Source organism: Canis lupus, chromosome 9 (genome assembly GCF_003254725.2).
Source record: "Canis lupus dingo isolate Sandy chromosome 9, ASM325472v2, whole genome shotgun sequence".
Taxonomy (NCBI): domain Eukaryota; kingdom Metazoa; phylum Chordata; class Mammalia; order Carnivora; family Canidae; genus Canis; species Canis lupus.
The window spans coordinates 54,077,541-54,102,676 of NC_064251.1; the positions used below are offsets into that span (position 1 = coordinate 54,077,541).

A 25,136-nucleotide genomic window follows, 5' to 3' on the forward strand; every position below is an offset into this window, starting at 1 on the left:
ACAGAGGTGGGGTGCATCAGTGATGTCAGGTGGGCCAGCAGCCGGATCCACCTCCTGGCTCCCAGTGCCCTGCCTCCAGCCATCTGTCTGGCCTTCCACCCCTGCTCACTGTTTCCCCGGGTGGACATTCCAAGCCTTACCACTGGCTTCCAGTCTGGTCCCAAACAGTTAAGGAGAGAACCCTGTTTCCCAGGGCAACAGAATTCCAGCATTAACATTTCCATCTGCAGAACAAGGGCTTTTCCTTCCTGGGAAATGCCTTTCTAGTCCCATGATGACCACACCCTTGGAGGCCAAGAGCTCTTGAAGGACTGGCTTTGGCCTTGAGACACAGGTTGGCCAATGAGGGAGAAGGAGCCTTGAGACTATGGCCATAAAAGCCCCCCACCCCCACCCCCAACTACAGGGACACCAGTGAGCGCCTGCTACCTTGAATCACTAGCCTCTGGGTCTTAGCGCCAGGCTGCTGAGTGCAGTCCATACCACCATCTGCCACCACCCACCCCGCCCCGCCCCGTGTCTCAGCTACAGGAGGGCATGGTGTGTTCACTATGGAGAGCCATGAAGAGGATATGTGTGATGGCTTACTGTGATGCTCATGAGGAGAAAGCTGCATCTTCCGGGTCTTTCCGCAGACCTTGGGGAAATCTTGGCTTATTTGGGTTGCACATGAAAACCTAGCTGGGCAGAGCGATGTAGTTTTGATCTCTGATTTATTATATGGCTGGTTTTCCATGGCCTCTCTGGGCCAACGTGCCCAGATTTGATGGACCATACTTTGGGTCCCCAAGTTGGCATTTGGGGAGTTCACCATCTCCGGGCCGGCACTGGGGCTGTGCACCCAGTCCTTCTCTCCTATCCACTGGAGACTTTACGGAGGATTCTAGGGAGACCAAGGTCTTGGGGAGGGGATAAGGTCAGCGGGGGGGGGGGGGAGGGGGCAATGCGAGTGTCCCTATGGTGTTGGGTATGTTATCACCAGATGTCCCCTTCCTCTGTTCTGCAGATGCCAGTGCTTCACACACACATGTGGATGCACCCTGGGCCTTCCACATATGCTGAGGCAGCCATGGGTCTGTGCCCAACACCCACAGAGCTCCAGAAAATGCTGAGCATGAGGAAGACTGAGTCAGGAGGCTGGAGGGCCAGAGGGACCTGAGAGTTGGGGAAGCAGCCAGAACGTTCAAGGGCCCAGCAGCAGCTAGGACAGGGTATGTGCAAGAGCCCAGCCCGGGGAGACCCTCCATAGGTCAGGGCTGGCTTGCGGGGAGCACTTTTCAGCTCAGAGCCTCGCAAACAGGTCCACAAACACTGCCTCAGCCCTCCTCCCACGAAGCTAGTCGTCACAAAGAAAGGACTGCACTGGGGGTGGGGGTGGGGGTGTGTGTGTGTGTGTAGGGGAGGAGTCTCTGGGGCTGAGCTTAATAGGGAGGGGGCTTCTATTTTGCAAGAGTCCTCACCCTGTGGGCACCTGAGCACCTCTTCCCGTGGGACTCACGAGAGATAGGGAAGTCTAGGGATCAGTTCGTCAGTTCCATCCTGTTCAGAGGGGCTGGCCCCAGCTGGCAAGGGCAGCATCCCCGGAGGAAGGAATTGAATGGGCTTTGGACTTGGCCAGATCTGGTTGGGAATCCAGACTCTGAAGAGCTCCTGTCCCCAGCCCCCCACGGTCTCTGTATAGCCCACCTCTCAGGGTCAGTGTGTACTCAGGCAGCATCATCTCTAGGGGTTTGGCTATTTATTGAGAAGGTTAAGGCTCTGGCCTCTGTCCTCTTCACATCAAATGAGAAAAGTGTGCAGCTCAGCACATGTTCACAGAGCACACAAGCCCTTGTCGGCAGAATGGCATCTGTACCTCGGGGAGTACCTAGCCAGTGGGGTCTGCTCAGTTCCGGGTACTGGGGTGATGGGATAGACATCCCCAAGGGATATCTTACCTGCATATAAACTGAATTGCATAATAATCATCTGGTGGCAAAGGAGGTGTTGAGGGCTGTAGTGAGTCCCAGAAGGGCAGAATGCTTTGGGAGAGACCAGTATGCATTACGAGGCCAGGGAAATCGTCCTGGAAATGGACATTTACACGGGGTCCCTGGGAGACCTGTGCTGTCTGGGGTTCTACTCTGCAGCAGAAAACAGGTCATGAGGGCCACCTTCCCTGGGTCTCAGTCAGCAGGATGAGAAATAAGGTACCTGTGGTCTAGGCTGATGTTGACATGCGACAGATCACCTGACCTGGCTGATCATCCCTCAAAGAAGAGACCTCAAAGTGGCTCGAATCCTCCCTCTCCAGCTCCTGCCCTCACTGGCACTCAAGATGCTCTGGCTGGAGAATGGCCCAACGACCTGCTCCCCAGCTGGCTGTGGGGACCTTTGGAAGTCAGAATCACGGGGGTGGGGAGGCAGAGCATTGCTCTAATGTGGCTTGCCAGGTTTTCTGATGTCACAAACCACCTGGCCTTTCCCTAGGGGAGTAAATTGTACGATGGGGGTGGGGCTATTGGCCTGAGGTCGCTTAGGGAGGTTCACAGGGCTGTCCAGGGTCAAACCCTCCTCGGACCTCTGCACTCAGACTTCTGGGGTTCCAGTATCAGCTGGGACACCTGCCAGGGTGGGGTATCAGGCATGTCTCTGGGGTCTCCCAGCTTTGGATTCCTACTCTGTGAAGTACCCATAAGAGACCTCCCTCTGGCTGCTGGCTGCTGAAGTAATGAAGCTTGTATAACACTGATCACAGCTGGGACCCAAAGGGCCTGATCACCTGTCAGGGGGCCTAGAGGCTCAGTCCCAGGGATCCTATCCCCAGACTTCTCTACCCCAAGCCTCCCGGCCTGGAGCCTCCCAGGGCCCCTGCACTGCTTCGGCCCAGCCTCGGCCTCACCTCACCGTGGCCAGGAATACTAGGACCGTGCAATACCAGGACCTCCCCAGAGAGGCTGCCCACCTGGACCCGAGACAGAAGCTGAACTACACTACCCAGAATTCCTGGGGTTAGCCAAAAAGGAAATGTCGTTTATGCAAGGAGAGGCTCAGCTCCCCACAAGCTGCAGAGGGAGAGCGAGGGTGGGGGGAGCCGGGGAGAGGTTTAGCAGGGGGAGGGCGGGCTGTGTGCGGGGAGCGAGGGTGGAGAGCAGGGCGGGCGGCGAGGAGGAGGCGGCGCCGCCCGCCGCCGCCGCCGCCGCCGCCGCCGCCTGCGGACCTGCATCCTCGCGCGGCCGGCGAGCGGGTGGCGGTGCCTGCGTGCGCTGCGCTCCGGCCGGCGGTCCCTGCGTGCGCTGCGCTCCGGCCGGCGGCTGCGGGCGGACGCTGGGGCCAGGCCGGCGCAGGGGCTGAGTTTCTGCAAAGTTTGACCTGGTTGCCTTTCCGATGCTGCGGCGGAGCGAGGCAGCGCGGGGCGCGCCAGGCGGCTGCGGCGCGGCGGCGGGGCTGAGCGGCGATCGCGCGCTCGCAATGATCGTAAAATAAAGCGGGCGCGCGGGGTGGGGGCGAGAGAGCCCCGAGCCTCACCCCTCCGCCCCCGGCCACCCCGCCGGCAGCCCCGAACTAGGAGGAGGTGGCGGTCGGGGGCGCCCACGGCCGCCCGGGACCCCAGTAGAGCCAAAGGACACTGCCCGGGGGAGGGGGGACGCCCCAGGACGAACCCGCGGCGGGGGGCGGGGGCGTCCGGAGGGCGGCGTCCGGGCCCCGCGGAGCGGCCCGAGGGGCAGGTGAGTCGGCGGCGCCGCCCGGGTGGGGGCGTGCACGCCAAAGTTCCCGGCGGCGGCGAGCGCGCCCGACGCGCGGGGGACCCGGGGCCGCTCGGGGCTGGCTAGGGTGGGGGCAGAGGCGCCCTCCGGGGTCGGGGGATCCCGGCCGGGTCAGACCGGTGTGCGGGGTGACACTGCGCCCCCAGGGGGCCGGAGGGACCGGCGCCGCTGGCGAGGTGGTGGGGGCTGTGCCAAGGCCGGCAAGTCCACGCGGCCCACTGCAGGCCAACCGGTCGCCGCCCCCACTCCCGCCACGCCACCCCTGGGCCGGGAGGGTGTCAGCGGAGATGTCACGGGCGGCGATTATTCGCTGGTGCGCGCGGTCGTGCAGCCGCCACTGACGGGGCGGGCGGGTGCTGGGGGGGCCGCCGCCTCCGGGGAGACCGCCCAGAGCTGTGCCGTCAGCGCCGCAGCCCGCGCCCCGCGCACACGCGTCGCCGCCTCGCGCGCCCCCCGCAGCAAAGTTCGGTTCAACTTTGCGGCGGGCCCTGACGCCCCGTCCCTTCTACCCCCCACCAGGTTCTCGGCGGCCGCGGCGAGCCAGGCGGCGGCCCGAGTGCGGCCCCGGAGCCCCGCGCGGCGGCGGGCGGCGGGCGGCGGGCGGCGACAGCGACAGCGGCGGGGGGACGCGGTGCGCCCGCGTGGGGGCGTCGGCCCGCGCCCGCGAGTGGGCGCCCACGGGGACCCCGCGGGCGGCGGGAGCCCGGCGCTCGCCTCCTGGAAGCCGCGGGTCGGCGCTCGCCCCCGAGGGCGCCCGGGCCTCCGCGCTCCAGCAGAGACTGCGCTTCCATTGATTGGCCCGGTCGGGCGAGCGGCCGGGGCCGGGCCGGCGGGCCGGCGCGTGTGCCCCGAGCGAGCGCGTGCGGAAGGCGGGCGGCCAGGAAGTCGGACTTGTGCACCGCGCAGGGGGACGAGCCTTCCTCATTTATGTGTCTGCTGGCATTCGCCTTCTTCGCCCCAAGACTTCAGGGAGCGTCTCCGGGCTGCGTTCCCCGCGTGTGAGGCACGGAAGGGCTGGATGTCCGAACAACATGATTATCCATTAACCTCCAGACTTTCCTTTTTTTAAACCCAAAGAATATCGGTGATTTTTGTCCACTGCTAGGAGAAGAAGAGAGAACCTGGGGCTCTTGAAATGCAGCAAAATCCTTATTTATAAACAGGCCCGAGATAGTGATATGCAAACCCCCTGCACTCAGTGAATTTTCTATCCTATGGATATCGGTCTTGAGATTTGAGGTTGGAGAGCAGTCCTGTCTGCGCTGGGTCTGGCAGCCTCCGTCCTTTCAATGCCCAGTTTCCTCTGGGACTGCTGGCCTTCCCTGGAGATCAGAGCTGTACTGTGTGCCATGGGCTGTATTCAGAGCATCGGGGGCAAAGCCAGAGTCTTCCGGGAAGGTATCACGGTGATTGATGTGAAAGCCTCTATCGACCCCATCCCCACCAGCATCGATGAGTCCTCCAGCGTGGTGCTGCGCTATCGGACGCCCCACTTCCGTGCCTCGGCCCAGGTGGTCATGCCACCCATCCCTAAGAAAGAGACCTGGATTGTCGGCTGGATTCAGGCGTGCAGCCACATGGAGTTCTACAACCAGTATGGGGAGCAGGGCATGTGAGTATGGCCCAGGTGCAAGTTTTAGGGGGCTGCTCGGGGTGGGGACTTTGGAGGCCTGGGGTGTGGGGGCTAGGGGGCTGGAGGGGGGCCGGAGGGAGGCTTTAGGCAGATATGGAAGTGGCCTCTGAGTCCTCCTTGGCCAGGTGATCTCCTCAAGGCTTTGCCTGTTGATTCTGACTGGGGTCACCGGCCCTGGGGGTTCCTGTGTCCTTCCCTGTAAGATGCTGAGAAAGCAGAGGTGCATTCCACCAGGTGTCTCTTTGGCAAACAAGCATGCCGTCCTGGGGCCATTCGAGAGGCTGAGGCTTGGACCCCAGGCTCAGGCCTCCCAGGGAGGCAGCCGTGGCGGACACTCAGAATGAGAATGGGGGTTATTCGTACAGTGCTCTGTGCTGGGTTTGATCTGGTCTCTGGAGTGTTTTCATAGGCACATCGGGACCTGGGGGCACGCTTTGCTATTCCTACAGTGTATGCTGTTTCATTTGAGAGGGTGGCTAGTCTTAGAAATCTAGTTTGCTTCACGGAGTAGCGTTTTTCTCTCCCCAAGGCAGGAGGCCCTTCTATGTAGACATCCAGTGTCAGTGTCCAGAAGGCTGAGAGGAGCCTACTGGCCTCTTCTCTCCAGCCTGGTCTCCAGAATGTTCCCAGGACAATGCATGTCACGGTGCAGGACACAGGAGGCCTGAGTCTTCTTTCCTGGCATGTTCTCTGGCCCTAGAGATGGTCATCCCCGGTATAGACAGAAAGGAAAGCAACTTAGCTTTCACAGCCGCCCTAAGATAAGACGGTGAAAATAGCTGTTTTGGAGCACAAGTCTCTGATGAGATCGGGCGCGTTCAGGGTGGTATGGCCGTAGACGAGCATAAGTCTCTGAGAGAGCTAGGCAGGCCCTGAGGGGAGCCCCCAACCTGTGCCTGGGCCTGGCTGTGGACACTCCCCCTGCAGCTGGCCTCTCCGGGTGCATGGCCTGCACACTGCTTCCCAGTTCTTCCAAGTGAGGAGTGGAGCAGGGGATTCCCTGGGAGTTGGACCCTTTCACTGATTTCAGAACATCCTGGGTGACCCCCGAAATTAGAGGGGGTGAAGAGGGCATGGAGGGTGGCAGGATGCCAGATCTTGTCGATTCCCCACTTAATGACTCCTGGGGCGCCTCTGAGGTTGGGAGGGAAACAAGAAGGAGGTGGTAAAGTATAGAACGAGGGTGTAACCAAGATCACCCCACAGAGGTGCATGGGGGGGCATGTCCCTCTGTCAACCTGATGTCTATACCCAAAGCCTTTTAATTCTCAAAAGTGGCTGGGAACCCAGGCGGGGGCTGACTTTCCATTGTAAGAAGGGAAACCTGACTCTTAGTTATTCAGTGTGGACTTTCTTAGGAAGCCTTACTTAAGCTGGAAGCTTTCTTGGACTTTGTAGAGGATCTGGGACAACTGACAACACACAAAGGTTTTTTCTAGGGCTTTTAGGTGAAGCTCGTCTTCTTCCCTAGAAGTGGTGGGAAGGCAGAGGGTCTTTCGGAAAGATAACAAGTGAGCGAGTGAGTGAACGGCCGGGAGGAAGGAAGTGGGGAGAGTTGGGGGGGGCAGCGGGGGGTGGAGGTTGAGACAGACACAGTGTGCAGTGGCGAGGAGCAGTGGTGAGGAGCAGGCCGGGCCTGAGGCTGGAGACCTGAGATGACTTTTCCTTTCTGTGCCAGCCCTTGGTTCCTGGTTAGAGGTGCCTGGTGCACACCTAGACTGCAGTCAAGCAGACCTGGGCAGGAGTCCAGGCTCTGCCACTTTCCAGGGTGTGACCTTAGTCACTCTGGCCCTTGGTTTCCTTGTCTGCAAACAGGGCCAGTTACAGCCCTCCCCCTCCCCCCGCCCCCCCTTATTGTGAGAATTAGGGGAGGTGACATTTGACGGGTGGTCGGCACTGCTCCAAGCCCAAGGTTGTCATCTTAAATGTTGTTGTTACCGTGACCATCATTCTTTTAACCCCAGGGGTGAGCCTTCAAGTCTGCAAGGCCTTCAGAACCCCAGCTGAGACTGCAGAACCCAGACAGGTGCAAACCTCTCCTGGTCCTGAAGTTTCTTGGAGCCCGGGTCTCCCTCTTTGACACAGCGCCCACTTTTAAACGTTTAAAAATAGTCCAAGTCATGGATGATTTGAGTTTTCGGAAGTTGAAGGCCGTTGTCTTTGCTCTCCTTTGGCTTCCCTTATGTTTCCTTGCCCCTCCCTGGGGCACCTCTTACAGCATGGCAGTGCATTGGTGGAGGGGCGGCCTGTGTTCCCTAACCCGTCCTCCTTGGGCCCCAACTCCCAGCCTGGGCAGGACTAGCCTCTGAGAGAGGGCAGAGACTAAGGCTCCCTGGCAGGGGCCGTGTGCACCTATCCGTCCCGGGCTTAGGCCCAGGGGCAGAAGAACCAACCACGCTGGCTCTGGGGCCCTGGCTCCTCATTTTGTGCCATGTGTCAGCTGTCAGGGGGGATAAGGAAAGAGCTCCCCGTGAGAGGACAGCTCTGGGTGATCACCCTGTGGTTGAGACACCGAGTTGGAAGCGGCTCGACTTAGTACTAATCGGTGGAATCGTATTAAAAAGTGGAATTACCAGAGAATGTGGCTCCTCTGATCTGTGGGCAGAGCTCAGTATCCAACCAGCACTCTCTGGAAATGAGAAGGGTTCCTTTAGAGAAAGCCCGATGTCTGCCCCTTCTTGAGTGTAAATGGAAGCATTTTAGGTGCTTCCCAACCCCAAACTCTGCTTTTTCATATTTATAAGCCCCGAGATATGACAGAAAGAGAGGGGTGGTCAGGTGGGATGGAGCAGAGACCACAGGCGGGCCACAGCTGCCCCCATCCTGCACACTGCAGACTCTGCCCACCTTATGCCAGGAGCACTCCACCCCTGCTGGGATGGCCAAACTGTCCCCGGACATTGCCTGTGTCCCCCGGACGGGTACAGAGTCACCCCTGACTGAGAACCACTGGACTAGACCCTCACAATCGGAATAATTAAAATGAAACCCACGCCCTGGGCCTTAGTGGTCCCGGAGAGAGGGCAGCCAGGTGGCAAAGGTGAAGGTGAGGGCTTCTGTCCTTTACAAATGGGCTTGTATTCAAAATATTAATTCCAAATACTTAACCAAAGCCCATAATACCCCCTGCACGTTATCCCTGCTTAAAATTAATCTCTAATCTAGGAGAACTTTTTAGAATGACATCCTGGGTTTGAACTATTTGAAGCGGAACAATCATGCACACCACCTCAGTAATACCCTGACTCCTACAGACGAGAGCTATAAAATGGCGAGTCTCTCCGTGCCAGCTTCACAGGATTCTATATGGTGTTCGTCCAACCCACATTACTTTAAAAGCCACCTCCCCTCCAAACTGTTGGAGACACCTGCCTCCACAACCCCATCTTCCACGATTCCTCAACCGCCACCTGTCAGCTGGCACAGCCTTCTAAGTGACAAGTCACAATTTCTAGCCTGTGTGGGAGACGCTTCACATTGTCCCTAGCTTGCCCTCCTCTGGAGCCCCCAGGGAGGCTGGCGCATGGCTGAGGCCAAGGCCAGGGCTAGTTGGGGGTGAAGGGGGGGGGAGAACAGCTCCAGAGAGGGGCACTGTGGGTGGACGGTGCCACCTCCCCACACCCTGGCCTGGCAGGGTGTGGATCCTAGTGGACCCCGCACTAATGCTGCGAAATTGGGGCTGGTCTCTTAACCCTCCTGAGCCTCTGTATTCCCATCTAGGAGGTGGGGAGAGTGGTCCTTTCCTCCCTGGGTTGTTGCGAGGAATAAATGAGATGATGTGTGGTAAGAGCTCAGCACAGTGCCTGGCGCGGTCCATGCACTCCATCCGTGGGCCTGTCAAAGGCAGAGCTACTACTAGTGCATTATTAATCCTGCCATGTCTGGCGGAGTCAGCAGAAAGATTGCTGTAGTAGAGCTGAGCTCTCTTCTGGGTTGGGTTTCGCAGACCCGCCTACGGTGTGAGAGCGTGAGTGATGAGACTGCAAGGAAGGGTCTGTCCAGCCAGAACATGTGGTGACACCTGCCGTCAGGACCGTCTGGGAGGCTGGTGGGAAGGAGCCTCAGGCGGTGTGGGGTGGATAGAGTGGAGCTGGGTGCTGTACACAGCTGCCTTGGCTCCCCTTCCTCTCTTGTCTCCCCAGGACCTCATGGGGTCCTCTTTTTATAACAAGGAAACAACCTCTGAGAGCTGAGGCCACTTGCCCAAGGGGTCTTGCTCTGCTCCAGCAGGGGACCACGTGGCCTCTTCCTGCAGCCGCGGGCCCGCATAGAACAATCGAGGATGAAGCTTCCTCTCTGGGACCGGAAGGCGGCCTCCCCCAACTGCTGGGCCCTGGCGGAGGCAAGGGTGGTGTGCGTAGGAGAGGGAAGTCCTTGTTTCCAGGCTTTAGGGTAGGAGGAAGTGGGGGGGATGGCCTAGCCCAGAGAGAGCTCCCCATGGACCAGCCCTGGCCAAGTGATAGCTCCAACCCTCACCTTCCGAGTGCTGAAAACAAAAGCTGGCTGCTCCCGGAGATGTGCCTGGGGGGACCTGACGGCCATAGTAATCAGGGAAATAACAAATTAAATCCTGAGATCCTCTGTTGTTTGCTGATCCGATCTGGGTAAAAATGAACCTGATCATTCACGCCCTATGTCAGGGAGGGGGGATGTGGACAGCCTCATGCGCCGTTTGCAGGGATACAACATAGGCAGCTTCTGGAAGGTGATGAGTTTGGCTGGATCTCTGACAGTTTCAAACATACATGCCCTTCAGTGCTGTTCTGCTTGTAGATTTTGTCTTACAGAGACTTGGAGCACCTGGCCCTGTGCCTGACATACAGTAGGCGTTTAAAAAAATTTCCTGACCAAAAAAAAAAAAAAAAAAAAATTTGCCTAATGCACAACAGAAGAGCAAGGGCATAAGGATGTAAGTATGAGGTTGAAAACTCCAGCACTGTTTGTAATTGCAGAGAGCCAGGCGCCATTCAAGTGCCCACCTGGGGGTCAGGGACTTACAGTCTGTACAGTGCAGAAGATGGGGAGACCACTGCGAAGGATGAGGCAGAGACAGAGCTGCCGCCATGGGGGAACATGATCATAGTGTTGCATTTTCTTTCTTTACAGAAGTTGTAAAATATGTGGGGTAGAAACCCATTTTTGTTAAAAAGAGAACCCCGTGAGTGGGAACATGTACTGTGTGTCTGTGCAGAGAAAGGTCTAGAAGGATGTTTACCAAAGTGTAATGTGGTGAGTAACCTCAGCGAGGTGGGGGAAGGCATAGAAGATACGGCTTTTGCTTCTCACTTTATACTCTTCTCTACATCTTTTTTTTTTTTTTTTTTAAAGAAAAGCACAGCTTTTGGGGCACCCAAGTGACTTAGTTGGTTGTCTGCCTTTGACTCAGGTCATGATCCTGGTGTCCTGGGATCAAGCTCTGCATTCGGCTTCCTGCTCAGTGGGGAGTCGGCTTCTCCCTCTCCCTCTGCTGTCCCTCCACCCAACTCATGCTTGCTCTCTCTCTCAAATAAATAAATAAAATGTAAAAACATAAAAAGTAAAAAAATAAAAAGTAAAGCACAGGTTTTATAATTAAAAACTCAAGTTATACAGGCACGTTGGTCCTTTCCGGGGGACCGGGGTCTATGGCCTGGACAAAGAGGGAGGCCATGCCCCAGAAGGATTGGAGTTTAGGGAGAACCCTGGGAGCAGGCAGGGAGGGGGGACACCTCCAGACCCTTCTTCAAAGAGCAGGTGCCTGGTGGGAAGGGGCCAGCCCAGTGGGCAGCCACATGGGGCAGAAGTCGGGAAATTGGGTTCCCAGTTGCAAACTTTTACAGAATTTACACTTTTTGCAAATTGTACAAAACTGTGAAATCTGTAAAACTGGTGTGTGTGTGTGGGGTGCAGAGATAAGCCCTAAGTGCCCATGTGACCCATCTGGGGCCCTGAGGCCAGTATGGGCAGAACAGCCTTGGTGCAGGCAGCCCTCTTGCCCTCAAGCCTCAAATCCTTGTCTGTGAATGAATTTCTCAGAGCATCCAATGGGCACCATTGTGGGATATGAAATAATATTTAAGTGAACTCAGTTAAGCCTAAGTATAATTTGAATTTAAAGCAACATATTTATTCTAATTATATTAGAGAAAAAAATATAGCTAGCATACCCAACACATTATTTCAATGTGTTTCTTAGGAAAAAAACTAAATGTAGTTTTTAAAAAATGATTGATTTTAAAGAAAAAAGTTAAGTGACTAATAATACAGGAGATATGTAGACAGGACCAATATGAACAGAGATGTAAAGTTTGGAAACTCTGCTCTGAGGCCTGGTGGGCTGGGCCAGTCTGGCTCTGGGGTTCAGGACTCAAAATGCAGTCAGAGCCCTGGGAGAGGTGGGGAACCCTGGGGGTGCGAGGGGCCATCCACTCTGGGAAGAGCGCCCAGGACCGGCTCACCACCTCTGCCTGGCATGGGCAAGGCTCTTCCTGGAGCCGATGGGAGAGGTATGCTGCTGTCTCCCAATATCACAGAGGTGCAGGTCCCACCTGCCCTCCAAGGCACTGCCCTGGGCATCCTTGGGTTCCTTCACCTTCCACCAAGGGGCCTCTGCCTTGGGCCAGTCCTGGGAGGGAGCTGGGCCTGGAGCCACAGAGTAGTGCTCCCCAGCCCTCATGGTTGCCCCTCAGCACAGCCCAGCCTCCATCCCTCCTCAGTCTCCAGGGAAGGCCCCCCCCTTTTTTTTTAAGATTGGAGAGAGAATCCCAAGCAGCAGACTCCCCACTGAGTGTGGAGCCTGACTCCGATCAATCCCAGGACCCTGAGATCTTAACCTGAGCTGAAACAAGAGTCTGATGCTTAACTGACTGAGTCACTGAGGCACCCCCAGGGAAGGCCCTTCTATAACCCCTTCAGACTCACATTCTCGGTCAGTTGGGCCACTCAGAGCTTGTGTGTGTATGCATAAATTCGTGTGTGGATGTGTGTCTGTGTCCATGTGTGTGTGTCCCATGTGTGTATGTGTGCATATGTGTGTATGCATGTGTGTGTTGAGTGAGGGTCTGTGGGAGCTGCTGGGGAAGAACTCACTGCAGCTGCAGGTTGTGGCCTGGTGGTCTTGTGGTTAGGCCTCTACTGTCTGCAAGCCTCTTCTATAAAACGTGCTCTCTGGTCTTGGCCCCAGGGTGGTTGAGGAGAAGCACTGCATGGACGGATGTATATGCCCGGGATGCCTAGTATATCCGACGTGCTTAGGGAACATGACCACTGTCACCAGGTATCTCTGCAGGGGTGACCCCGTGCTGGTAGTGGCTATTTGAGTGGCAGCTGCTCTAGGTGAGACAGTGCACAAACACGAGCAGCTTGAGGCACTCTAAACCCAGTAAGGAGACCCCCTTATGGGGCCCAGGCCCAGAAGGAGAGACTGGGCAGGCTGCTCACAGTCACTGACTCCAGGCCAGGCACCAGAGCAAATCCTGGAAGCCTGGCCCCTGCCCTCTTGAAATCATCAACAAACGATCACATGATTATTTAATCAGTCCTGTGCCTATTCCAGGAAGCAGCAGGACGAGGACTGAGTGGCGTCGAATGTGGGGCCACTTGGCCTTGGGGGTAGGGTCAGGGTGGGCTTCCCAGGGGGGCTCCAGGGCTGAGCCATGAGTATCACTGGCTGGCACAGGAGGAGGAGGGGCACTGCTCCTGGCAGAAGGCCCCGTGACAGGAGAGGCATGACCCATTAGAGGAACTGAGAGTACTGGTGGGCCTGGAGCCTGGGGAGGGCATGGATGTGTGTGTGTGTGTATATGCACATGCACACGCAGCACAAGGGGTCCTGGGGTTTGACTGCATCAACTTTAAGGGCCACAAGGAACTATGGCAGGTTTAACAGAGTTGGAGGCAGGGATGGTGAAACAGATTGGTGTTTTTATTATTTTTTTTTAAGATTTTATTTATTCAGGAGAGACATACAGAGAGGCAGAGACACAGACAGAGGGAGAAGCAGGCTCCATGCAGGGAGCCCGATGTGGGACTCGATCCCGGGTCTCCAGGATCACTCCCTGGGCTGAAGGCAGCGCTAAACCGCTGAGCCACCAGGGATGCCCAGATTGGTGTTTTTAAAAGATCACTCAGGCTTTTGGGGAATGTTTCAGGAGGCAGGGGTAGAGGCTGGGAGACCTGGGAGGAGGTCCTGGCCAGGGTGAAGGCAAGGAGAAATGGGGCATCCAGAGGTGAGAGGAAGCATCAAGGATGGTGCCAGGTGCCTGGAGGGTGCAGGGACCTCCGGTTTGCTCTGTAAACAGTGATGATGGGTGCTCTGCAAATGTTTGGTGAGTGGATGACGGATGGGGACTGCTGCAGGAACAGGTGTGAGGGAGGCTGATGTGATGTGAGTAGATCCCAGAGCATTCTGAAGTCCAGCTTCAAGCCTGGCCTTGCCTGCTGTCCTTTGGAGTCACACACTTATGAGGACGAGGGCAGCAGTGTGACAGGCGGCCCACGGCAGCAGGTCAGTTTCCTGGATGTGCAGACTGTGTGGTTGTCCTGGGCCCGGACTCCGAAGGGCCCCTAACATGGTTCAGTGCTCTGCTGTTGCCGCATGGAAATTCTTAATTTTTGAACAGGTGATCTTGAGTTTTTGCTTTGCACTGAATCCCCCAAGTTCTTTAGCTGGTCACGCCCGGAAGACAGCAAAAGCCAGGGAACAGATTAAGGGGGTAGTAGATGCAAGGGAGACCAGTGTCTTCTCCTCACCTGTGCGAAGGTGGACATAAGCCACCCTGGGATCTGGAGAGAAGGCTGCTGGGGGCAGATGGGATCAAAGTCTGTGAACTGTGGGCAGAAACAGGTGCATCTGCACTTACAAAATGCCTCTACCCCTAGTCGATCCACTGGCTGAGCACTTGTGTGTAGGCGCGGTCCTGGGACACTTGCTCACACCTTTCAGTGGCCTCTGTGTAACAAAGCCTACCTAGAGTATCTCTGCTGTGCAAAAAGGAGAAGGTTCAGTGTGTGCAGGCCGGGGTCCCTGCTCGCCCCTTTGTGCCGTGGAGCAAAGGATGGAGGGTCTGCCTTGAAGTCCGATGTCATTCCTAGAGGGACGCAATAACTATATGGAATCCATTCCCTTCCATGCGTGTATTGTCCAAAAACTGTAACTGAGGCCAAAGAAGCTTCAGGTCAGTCAGGGCTGGCAGCCCTCTAAATACCTCCCTCACATGGTTTCTGGAAGCTTCCATGTATTGCCATTTATACTGATGCATTTAATCATCACAAAAACCTTGCAAGGTGGGTAGGATTATCAACAGTTAACTGATAAGAAAACAGAGGATCGGAGATTTGTGACTTAGAGCTTGTCGCTGGATCGGGACTAGATCCAGGCTGGTCTGTGTCCCCCAGGAGCTGTGCTCTTACCTGAGCTCCCCGACCTTGCCAGGGGTGTGGTGGGGTGGTGGGTGGGACTGGGACTCCTGGGAGCGGAGACAGCCCGTGTTGGCCTGTGATGATTTGAGGACAGATGCCTGGGGACCTGGTTCTGAGTAAGACCCATGTGAGACACGGCTTGTCTGCCAGCTCACAAGGACCATCACCTGGCTGTGACCGAGCCAAGGCTCGGGCATTTGGGGCTTGGGGGAGGGAAGCAAACCTGAGGCTGGGAGAGAGCACCTTCTGGTGCTGATTCCCACCCCCTCAAAACAAGCCAGCTCTTGGGCAGTGAAAGGGGGCCATGGAAGAGCAAAACTCCTTTTGTAACTTTAGTCTTTGCCTTATTATTATTATAATTATTAATTATTATTATTTGAGGGCTTGAACTCAATGACCTAAGCTGAGGGCAAGAGTCAGAGGCTAACGGACTGGGCCATGCAGATGTCCTACTTTCTGCCTTAAAAAAAAAACAAACCCTTTTGCGAGTGATTACAGCCACCGTGAGAGGACAGAGGGGGTGCCTTCTGGGCATCTGGGTACAAGTGGGCCAAAGGCATGGACTTCTAAGAAATCCAGGACAGGGGCCCTAATCTCCTTCTCTGGCCCATGGCCCCTACCTGAGAGGGGAGCCAGATCAGCAGGCTCACCCCCGCCACCACCCGCCCATGGCTGCTGTGGCCTGGGGGCCCTTGGTGGCTGGTGGGGACTTCAGACATGGGAGGTCGTCTGAGCTGCTGCCCCAGTTCCCTTGGACTTTGATGAGCTTAGGGCCCCGGGCAGGAGGTGGCCTAGTAGGCAGGTGTTACCCTAATTTGTGACTTTTTCAATTAAATAAACACAAAACAGAAAGGAAATAAGCAGGAAGATGAACAACTTCACATTCCTATTCATCCCTCACAGAGGGGCCCCAGATTTGCTAATTGCTCATATTAAATGACGCATTTGGGTAGAGGGGTGCATCTTTTTACGGTAATGCGATACACCTGACGAAAATGGCCATCTTAACTATTTTTTAGTTTGGTGGCATTAAGTACACGCACATCATTGTGTGTCTGTTTCCAGAAGTTTCCCATCTCCACCTGGAACTCTGCACTGTGAAATGTGGGCCCCTTCCTCCCCCACCCAGCAACCACCGTTCTGCATCTTGTTTCTATGGTTTGACCACCCTAAGGAGCTCATATATGTGGAATCATATGGTATTTATCCTTTTGTGTCTGATTTATTTTACTCAGCATGATGTCCTTGGGCTTTAGACATGCCACAGTACATCACGAATTTCCTTCTTTTCTAGGGCTGAATAATATTCCGTTGTGTGGCTAGACCCCGTTTTGTTTATTCATTCTCCTGTCAATGGACACTTGGGTTTCTCCCACCTTTTGGCCCTCGTGAATAATGCTGCTGTGAACAGGAGTGTGTTTTGTGAAGTAGTTATGTCCTGGAGAGCACTGCTGGCTTACTGGGTTGTGCAGGATTCTGGGTGGAAAATGTCCCAAGCTTTGGTATTATAGGTGCTTAGGTGGAAGCAGTGCTGGACGAAGCCAAGCTGCCTGGGGTCTGGGCCCCACTACCTGGGAAAAAGCCACCCTCACCCCCGGCTTTGTTGTGTCTGTCTGGCGGGATGGACGTGATTGTGGATGAGTGTCCGAGGGGTGGGCTCCCCAGATGGTGCTGTCCCCTTGGCCACACGGGAGTGAGTGTCCTCGGAGCTGTTCGACAGGCTGGCGTCCTCTTCTGTCTAGGAGCTATTATTATAGGACTAGTAGTAATGACCGATACGAGATGATGCAGGAGAACAGGATGTGGCTTTGACGGGGGCTGTGTCTGGGGGAGCCCAGACGTGACAGTGGATGTCTGTTTCTCGTCTGGCCCCCCGGGACGTAGCCTTGTGGGTGGCTGACTGAGTAAACTGGCCTTCCTGTCCTCAGGTCCAGCTGGGAGCTCCCAGACCTCCAGGAGGGCAAGATCGAGGCCATTAGTGACTCGGACGGGGTGAACTACCCCTGGTACGGCAACACCACAGAGACATGCACCATTGTAGGCCCCACCAAGAGAGACTCCAAGTTCATCATCAGCATGAACGACAACTTCTATCCCAGCGTCACATGGGCCGTGCCCGTCAGTGAGAGCAACGTGGCCAAACTGACCAACATCTACCGGGACCAGAGCTTCACCACGTGGCTGGTGGCCACCAACACCTCAACCAACGACATGATCATTTTACAGACGCTGCACTGGCGCATGCAGCTCAGCATCGAGGTGAACCCCAACCGCCCCCTGGGCCAGCGTGCCAGGCTGCGGGAGCCCATCGCCCAGGACCAGCCCAAAATCCTAAGCAAGAACGAGCCGATACCACCCAGCGCCCTGGTCAAGCCCAATGCCAACGATGCTCAGGTCCTCATGTGGCGGCCCAAGTACGGGCAGCCACTGGTGGTGATCCCGCCCAAGCACCGGTAACAGCCAGGGTGCCCTGCTAGGCCATAGACTCAAATAATAACACTGCTCCAACAACACCCACACGGACTCTTTAGTCATTCAGCAAAATACAACCACTCTACCTTCTCGAGCGGGCGGATCTCACTGTGCAAATGCCCCGGGATGGCCTTCCCCAGCCCTCTTGGCACCTGCTTCCTTTCGGGGAGGGGGAGGCCCGGCCGGGACACCCAACCCCACGTCCCCCCTTCACCCTGAGTCTCCTTTCCTGGCAGTTTCTATCATTCACTTTGCAAGACTCCCTGAAACAACTGCTTTTTTCAGTTCTTCTTCTTCTCTCTCTCTCTCTCTCTCTTTTTTTTTTTTTTTTTTTTTAAAAAACACCTCTTTAAGAGGTTCAGGGGCGGGAGGAGGCGGAGCTGGTTGTGACACTGACCGGCACCTGCTGCTGATTTGTGAGTGGCGGCCCCCCATGGCAGCTCCCCTCGTCCTCTGTCACGCGGCCTTACCTAGACTCGCTTTGCCAAACTTTTGCCTTAAGCTAAATTTAAAGGAAAAAAGCCCAAAACAGACAAAGAAAGCAGGATCTCTTTTCTACCAGACTGTTTATTTTCGGCTACAGGTGAAGGGGGGGGGGCAGGGCCAGGGAGCAGAGAGGCACCTGTGCCCTGCTCCCAGGTGTCCTGGCAGAGGGGCAGGGGGACAGATTTAGACCTAAAACCAGCTACTTGTTCTTTTATTTCTGCTGAAACCGAGACTGACCATCTGCAGAGCCCCTTCTCTCAGGCTCTGGTGGGAACCCCCCACCCCACCATACCTGCAGAGGTACCTGTGCGCTCTGTTGGGGTAGACCTGCTGGGGCTGCTTCTCTGGTCTCTCTTCTGTCAGCCTTAACTTGCCTGGGGTAAATCTGGGAGGAGAGAGGGAGGGTTGAGCCTCAGTGGTTCTCGCCATCTCAGTCCTCAGCACCCAGCCACGGATGCGTCCGTCGGCACATCTAAGTGTTTTATAGCTTTTCCTTTTCTGTCCACACTGGCCCCAAATGCCTGGAGGGCCAGCCACCTTGAGCCAGATTTAGTCTGAAGGTAAGGAAGGCAGGCAACTTTCCTACTGGCTCCTTCTCAGGGGATGCCCCTCCCAGGTACTCTGGGAGAAGCTGCAGACAGGTTCTGGGCACCAGTGTTGGAGGTGGGGGGAAGCTGCCCAGGGGGGCACCCAGGATAGGCGGTCCTGGATCTGGGGAGAGGCCAGAAAGGCCATCACAGGTGCCCCACTGTGAAGCAGACCAGGGAGTTGGCGGGGGTTACATGGGGACATAGTTGACAGGCATTGGGGCCGCTCCAGAGGCTGGTCGACAGCGTGGCTAGTCCAGAGGGCCACTATCCCTCGGTTCCAGGGCCCTGCAGAGCCCTAGGATGGTCCTGAGCGACACTAAGCTTTCTTAGTAATGTCTGCCTTGATGCCTGCTTGCAGATGGGGGTTACCCCACGGAAGCCCCCTTCCTCAAACCTGCTGAACCCCACAGCTACTTTACCCCGCCCTGCATTTGAACTAATAATACCCAAGTACAGAAAATCATCAGAAAAGAAAAATAATTCATTTCTGCTGCAGATGAGCCACTTGTAGGAGTCCCAGTGACAACGTGGGAGGACGTGGGTCACCTTGATCTGCTCCTTTAACCACGTGGCATTGTAACTTAGTCAAGGGGTGCTTAACGTCCCATCTGTCTCCCAGCCCTGCTCCTGATAGCAGGTCCACAGCTATCTTGGAACAACCAGATCAGAAACATGTCTGTGTCGCCCGTGTGCTGCATGGGGAACCCCTTTGTCAGGCCCAAGATTTTCCCCTGGAAACTGCCCGTTCCCCTTGGTGTGTACGGAGACCCCGTCACCCAGAGAGGCCATAGCCTCAAGTGAGGGGGGATGATGGGTCCCAGCTCTACCTCCCAAGGAAGGGCCTGGGAGGGGCTAGGCTGCTGGTGTCCTGCTGCTGTGGACAGGACCTGGCCTCCTAATGGAGCGGCCCTTCTCTGCACTCAGGTCTTTCTTGCACTAAAAAAGGGAGGAAGGGCCCTGGGTGAGGGGTCGGAGGCTGGAGTTCAGGTTCTGGGCGGGGTCATCACTAAGGGGTTCTTACTGCCCTAGGGGTGGGAGCAGGAGAGGACAGTAACGAGTGGTCCTGAGCTGTTGTGGGCAGAGTCCCCCAAACACGTACCTGCTGAGTGTGAGCAAGCCCTCTTGCCAGGGACCAGTGCTGTGCCCACTAGGAGGGGGCAAAGCTACTCTGGCTGCCTCCCTCCGCCTACTGCATGCCTGGGCCCCAGCTCACCTTGCTCCTTGACTCATCCCGCCCCTCCTGCACCCCTTTCTCTCTGACCCTCCTGGCCCTTCTGGAGACAGGGCTTGAAAGGCCCTGGAGAGGCCACAGGTCTGGCCCAGGACACTGGGCTTAGCCTGGGTTTGGCCCCTGGGCCTCCTCCCTGTCAGGAGCACAGACCCTGGGCTTCTCACCTGGGTCCCCAATCCCCCTGGTGTCCCTCTCCCCTGGTGTGGACACACTCCTCCAGCAATAAGGACTATCCGTGGTCATGGAGAGTACTGTGAAAACAAACCAATGCACTTACCAGGAGGCACAAGACTCTTGAAGAATATGTAAAGTTAAATTTTTTAAAAAAAGAAACAACAAATCTTCACAAAGAGAAATAAAATGTAATTTTAAAGTAGGCCTGCCTAGGATCTGGATGTTTCTAAAGTGGTGGTTCATTTCGGGGTTGATGGCCTGGGGTTCTGGCCATGGGAGTGAGGGTGTTTGGAGGCAGGTCACTTTGTTCATGCATCCTCTGCTGCCCGTAGCCCTGGGACCTCAAGTTCCGCCCAGAGTGCCCCTGGCTGGTGCCCTGTGTGGAGGAAGGACAGCAGGCTTGAGGTGGAGGCAGGACATGGGGGCAGCTCGGCTTTTTGTCAAACCGTAGAAACCCATGTGATGAGGGGGAGTTAGTGTTCAGATGGGACTCGCAAACCGTCCTCAGAAAAACGGCTGCCAGGACAGTGTCAGTCTAGAACATGGCTCTGTGCCCTGCCCACAGCCAGCAGCTGATGAAAGGTGGTGGCATGGAGTCAGGGCCCTCATAGTAAACACTTTTCTTCTAATGAGAACTTTCTCGTGAAAGGTTGGGAGAGGATGAGCCCAGAGGTCCTAGAGTGGGTGTGGGCTCTGAGGTGGACCATGGATTCAAGGCAATTTGTATGGGATTGGGGAAGACACTGAGCCCCTTTGAGCTCCATTTACCTTGTAGGGGAAGCAGGGATTCTCTGAGTAGCTGCCTCCAAGCTGATGTGGTGAACATATGTGGTGAACATTCTACTTGGTCTCCAGGTGTTCTTAAGGTCCCCATTTCACAGATGGCGGAGCTGAGAGACAGCAGGAGCTGCCCAGGGCCACGCATCTGGCAAGAGGCAGAGTCAGAGTTTGAACCCTGGATGCAGAGCCCAAACCCTTATCGCTGCATACCCTCAATCGTGGCATGTTGCTACAGAGCATACATTTGGTGCTCAATAATTATCATGACTATTAAGAAGGCCCTGTGCCTTTGACTCCATCCATCCTGGGCTCCTGAGGAAGGAAATGCCTTTCTCCCCTGCTCCCCCAGGAAGGTTTTGTGCAGCAATCAGTTCCCTGATGCCCACAGTGAGTCCAGCTCATTCCATTTGAGGAGGGGCTAGCCGGTTGGCTGCAGACCACAGGCTCATCCTCCAGGGTTGCCGGTGGCCCCTCGGCATTGCTACAGAGGATAAGGGGCCCCCATTCACTCTGGGCATTAGGGATTTGGTTTCTTCTCTGGGTTTCCCACATTGCAACAACCCAACAGCATTCTGCATCCTGTCTCCTGGATCTGAGACACCAAAGCAGGAAATTGCATAACAGGCTCCGCTGGCCGCCCTCCACCCAGATGGCTTATGGGTGGTACAGTTCACTGCCGTGGTTTGGCTTTCGGTTGTGGAGCTGGCTCCTGAGCAATGCCTGTTAAGAGAGCATGGGGTATGCGTGTGTGTGCGTGTACGTGTGCATGCATGAGCAGACAACAGAGGTGTGGGCATAGCCAGCGGCGGGACAAAGCCGAGCTGGATCACATCAGGATGAAGCCAGAGTTGCTCAGCCATTTGAACCTTTGGGCCAACATGCAGCTGAGGATGGACGCTCAGATGGCAGCCCTGCACGGGGGTAACGTTCCAGAGGGGAATGTGCCAGAAGGGTGGCCATGAGTAAAGTGGATTCCAAGTGGCATTTGGTCACACAGTGGAAGCCCTCCCACCTCTCAAGCTGATAGCAAGTTAAATTTAGACGTCCCAGACTGGGATGAGACACAGACACCAGTCTCAAGCCAGCTGTCTCAAGCTTCCCTCCAGGAGCAGGGCCTGGGAGAGCTGGCTGTCTGGGCTGGGCCGGGCCTGCCTTCCCTGTGATGTCTGAGAGAAGCAGGCGTGCTGTGACCCCACTCACAGCCTGCCTGTCACCTCTGTTTCCTTCTGGGTGGAGTCCAAACTCTGGACTTGGGCTCATTGCTGGTTAGATCTTGAGGACACAGAGGAATCCCCACTTGCTGGGCCAAGAAAGAAATGGCTTAGTGGGAGCTGGAGAGGGGTGACAACTAGAGAGGCTCTCAGGCCCCTGCACATTTCTACTGGCCCACGTGTACCTTCTCACCTCTGGATTGATTTCCCTCTTGGCCACCATCTGTCCTGCCTGGCTGGCCCCACAGACATTGTTTCTCACCTGGTTGGGGTCTGGGCATCCTATTATGGCAAATATTGGAGGTAGTAACAAGTTGCTGTGCACACATGCCATCCAAACCTACCCACCCAAATCCTTAGCACACAACTTAGTCCCACAGGGATGCACATCCAGAGTGAGCGCCCTGGTGCTGGAGGGCCCTTCCTGTCACTGCTGAGCATGTAAGACTCTGAAAGGGGAATTTTCATAGATGAGGAAACTGGCCCTCAGAAGGGGCTGAGGGACTAGCTAGAGGTCACTCAGCTGGGAAGTTGCAATGCCGGGCAGGTTTCAAATAGCCATCTTTTGACCTTGCTCAGTCACTGCTTTTTTGGCTACACCACCTCCGGCCTCTCTGCACTCTAGTTCTACCAGACTGCCCTGAACCACTCTTCTGCTGACTGCTGGGCAGAAGGCTCCAGGCGCGGGGCTGAATGCAAGTCATCAGCAGGGCCACTGACACTGGAAGATGAAAATGATCAAATGCAGAAAAACACATCTGGGTGAAGGAGCTCCGTCTCTGCACTTGTGTCCAGAGAGGCCAGCCCGCACAGCCGACATGGGTCCTGGCAGAAGTCAGTCCTACTTCTGTCCAGGCAGGGCCTTCTCCACTGGTCCATGCAGACTGGAAGGCAGAGGCAGGATTAGTTTCTCCACCGGCCTGAGCCCAACTTAGCTTCCAGCACCTCTGGCCTGCTTCATATTTTATGGTCCCTTTTTAATCAGACAGATGACGGGTGGCGGCACTGGGTGTTTACAACAAGTAAGACGCAGTTAGAAGCCCTGCGCTATTCTTGGCTGCCACTTGTCTTGCTGAGTGAGGTCGGCTGGTTGCCTGACCTCGCATGCCTGAGTTTCCTGATCGGCAAGCTGGGACACGCACACCTAGCTTGCCCTCCGGTCCAGGGCCAGCAATGCGCAGCAGCTGTTAACCCTGCCCTTGGGGCGGCCTGGGGATGACCATACTGGATTGGGGCTTCCAGGAGAGACCAGAGACTCCCCTCCTTCAACATGGCTCAAGTCACCTACAACATCCAGACCACAGGACTTGGTTATTCAGGATCCTTAGACCCTCCACAAATGCATACTGAGTGCCAGCTGGTCAGTCAGGCAAGAGGATTTCAATGTTGTTTCCACAGCTGAATCGAGCTAGAGTTCACATATCAAACAGCTCACCCGTTTAAAGTGTACCATCCAGTGTCTTCCCAGAGCTGTGCAGCCGGTACCCCAATTTTGTAATGTTTATACCTCATAGGGAATTACTGCCCCCAGTGCCCCAGCCCTAAGCAACCGCCCATCTCCCTCCTGTCTCCATGTCCCTCCCAGGACATTTCATGGGAAAGGAGTCACTCCATGTGTGCTTGCCCGTGCCTGGCTTCTTTCCCTTGGCATGGTGCTTTCAGGGTTCCCCCGTGTTATAGCAAGCACTGGCACCTCCTTTTTCACGGATGTCCTCCTGACCATCTTTGCTAGGTGTTGGAGAAGCAGCGGCTTGGTGCATACTGTTCCCAGGAGCAGGTGGTCTGTGATGATGGGTCTGCAGGAGACCAACAGGTCTGGAGGGTCAGAAGTGGGACCTGGAAGATGGCTGGGTTCTGGGCCACGGGTGGGAGAGAGAGGGGAGGAAAGGTGTCGCAGCTAAAGGAAGGAGAGTGACCAGGGCAGGGCCCAAGGCTCTGCAGGTTCCTACCACCTCTGCAGGAGAGGGCGCCACTGACACTCCTTTGTCCGGTTAACTGCGGGTCTAAAGGTTCTGTCACTTGGGAATGACCAAGAAGATTCTACGAAGGAGAGGAAGAGTCCACGTCCCTGCAGGTCAGGAGGGAGTTCTCTGGGCTTCTGGGACTGCATGTCCTCTTACTTCCAATAGGCCTGACTAGGGAGGCAGGAGGGGGACACGGTGAGGCCACCTCCACCTGGGTTTGCAGGCCTGCTCTGCCCTTCCCTGGCTATGTGACCTTGAGCAGGGAACCTTTGATGTTCTCCATTCCTTCAGATGTGGAGAGAGGGTGGAAATGGCTCCTCTTCTCATAGGACTGTGGTGGGTGTCCAATGGTTAATGGATACAAAGCAACCGGAACAGTACCTGGCACACAGTAGGTACTCGGGAAATTTGACCTATTAATACTGGTAATCCGTGAGACTCTGCTTCCTCATCTGCAAGAGGGGCTACGATGCTGTTCTCACAGGCAGGAGGATTTGGTGGGATGGGCAAGCCCCAGCCTTAGCCCAGGGCCACAGGTGTTAGCTATTATTGACCTGGTAACTGGATGTTGAAATGATTTTTTCTCCCCCAGTTTCAGCTGATGAGGAAGGTAAGAAACAACACAAGTGGAACCACCCCACCCTGAGCCCCCGGCACAGGCCACCCACGCTGGATCTGCCAAGGTACCCAGGAGCACTTTGGCCAGCCCTGGCCCAATCCCTGCTCAGGCATGTAAGCGAGGCAGGGTCGCCAAGGCGGGAGAAAGGCCACCCTATGGAGGGCTGTTGGTGCCCAGTGCGTTCCTCAGGGGTGGCTGCTTCACTCCAGCCCTTGTCCGAGATGCCAGTGTATGCCCACCTAGCTCTGTGTGGACTTGGCCTCTACCCACCAGGTGCTCAAGGCTCAGTGAACATTCATCACCATCTCTAATGTTGGCAACTATCCCAAATAGCTTAGAGGCATGGTCCCGGAGTCCAGCTCCCCTGCTGGCCACCTTGGCTTGTCGGTTCATTCTGAGCATCATCAGTGTCCTTAGCTGAGAATGACAATGTGGATGGCCTATTATTTATCATTACTTGTGATAACATGCCCATAGAATGTTCGCCATCATTTTTAAGCGTGCAGGTCTGTGCCATTAGCTCATGTGCAACCATCACAACCCTCCTTCTCTGGAACTTTGTCATCTTGCACAACTGCAACTCTATACTCACCAAAAAACTGCTTCCCTCTTCCCAGTGCCCTGGCAGACACCTTTCTACTTTCTGTCTGGATCTGATGGCTCTAGGGACCTCATATCAGTGGAATCATAACTTGTCTTCTTGCGACTGCTTTACTTCACTCTGCATCAAGTCCTCAAGGTCCATCCATAGAGTAGTATGTGTCAGAATGTCCTTCCTTTTCAAGGCTGGCTATGCCTTTCAAGGCATTTCTGTCTCGACTACCCAGAGGC

At 55.8% G+C, this 25,136-nt stretch overlaps 2 protein-coding genes across 8 annotated transcripts in view; one reads left to right on the plus strand and one right to left on the minus strand.

Annotated features, from left to right (window-relative positions):
- Nucleotides 1-2,843, minus strand: part of PLPP7 (phospholipid phosphatase 7 (inactive)) — a 24,997-nt gene extending 22,154 nt beyond the window's left edge. The window contains exons 1-2 of one of the 3 annotated variants that reach the window (XM_049114394.1): nt 2,194-2,843; nt 589-677 (exon numbers count right to left, since the gene is read on the minus strand). The gene's annotated coding sequence lies outside the window, so the exon portion shown is untranslated. Of the gene's footprint in view, nt 1-140; nt 290-588; nt 678-2,193 lie in introns of those variants that run through there. The other 2 variants (XM_049114393.1, XM_049114395.1) reach the window with 2 other exon arrangements.
- On the plus strand, nt 315-19,933 carry FAM78A (family with sequence similarity 78 member A). 5 transcript variants are annotated; one of them, XM_049114398.1, is made up of 2 exons: nt 315-334; nt 16,707-19,933. In XM_049114398.1, exon 2 carries the CDS (start codon nt 16,855-16,857, stop codon nt 17,233-17,235), a length of 381 nt encoding a protein of 126 aa, XP_048970355.1. In that variant the 5' UTR covers nt 315-334; nt 16,707-16,854; the 3' UTR covers nt 17,236-19,933. The 5 variants fall into 5 exon arrangements, with proteins under 5 accessions (XP_048970355.1, XP_048970353.1, XP_048970356.1 ...); XM_049114396.1 differs by lacking the exon at nt 315-334 and adding an exon at nt 1,012-1,211; XM_049114399.1 differs by lacking the exon at nt 315-334 and adding an exon at nt 2,520-2,707.
- The last annotated feature ends 5,203 nt before the right edge of the window (nt 19,934-25,136 follow it).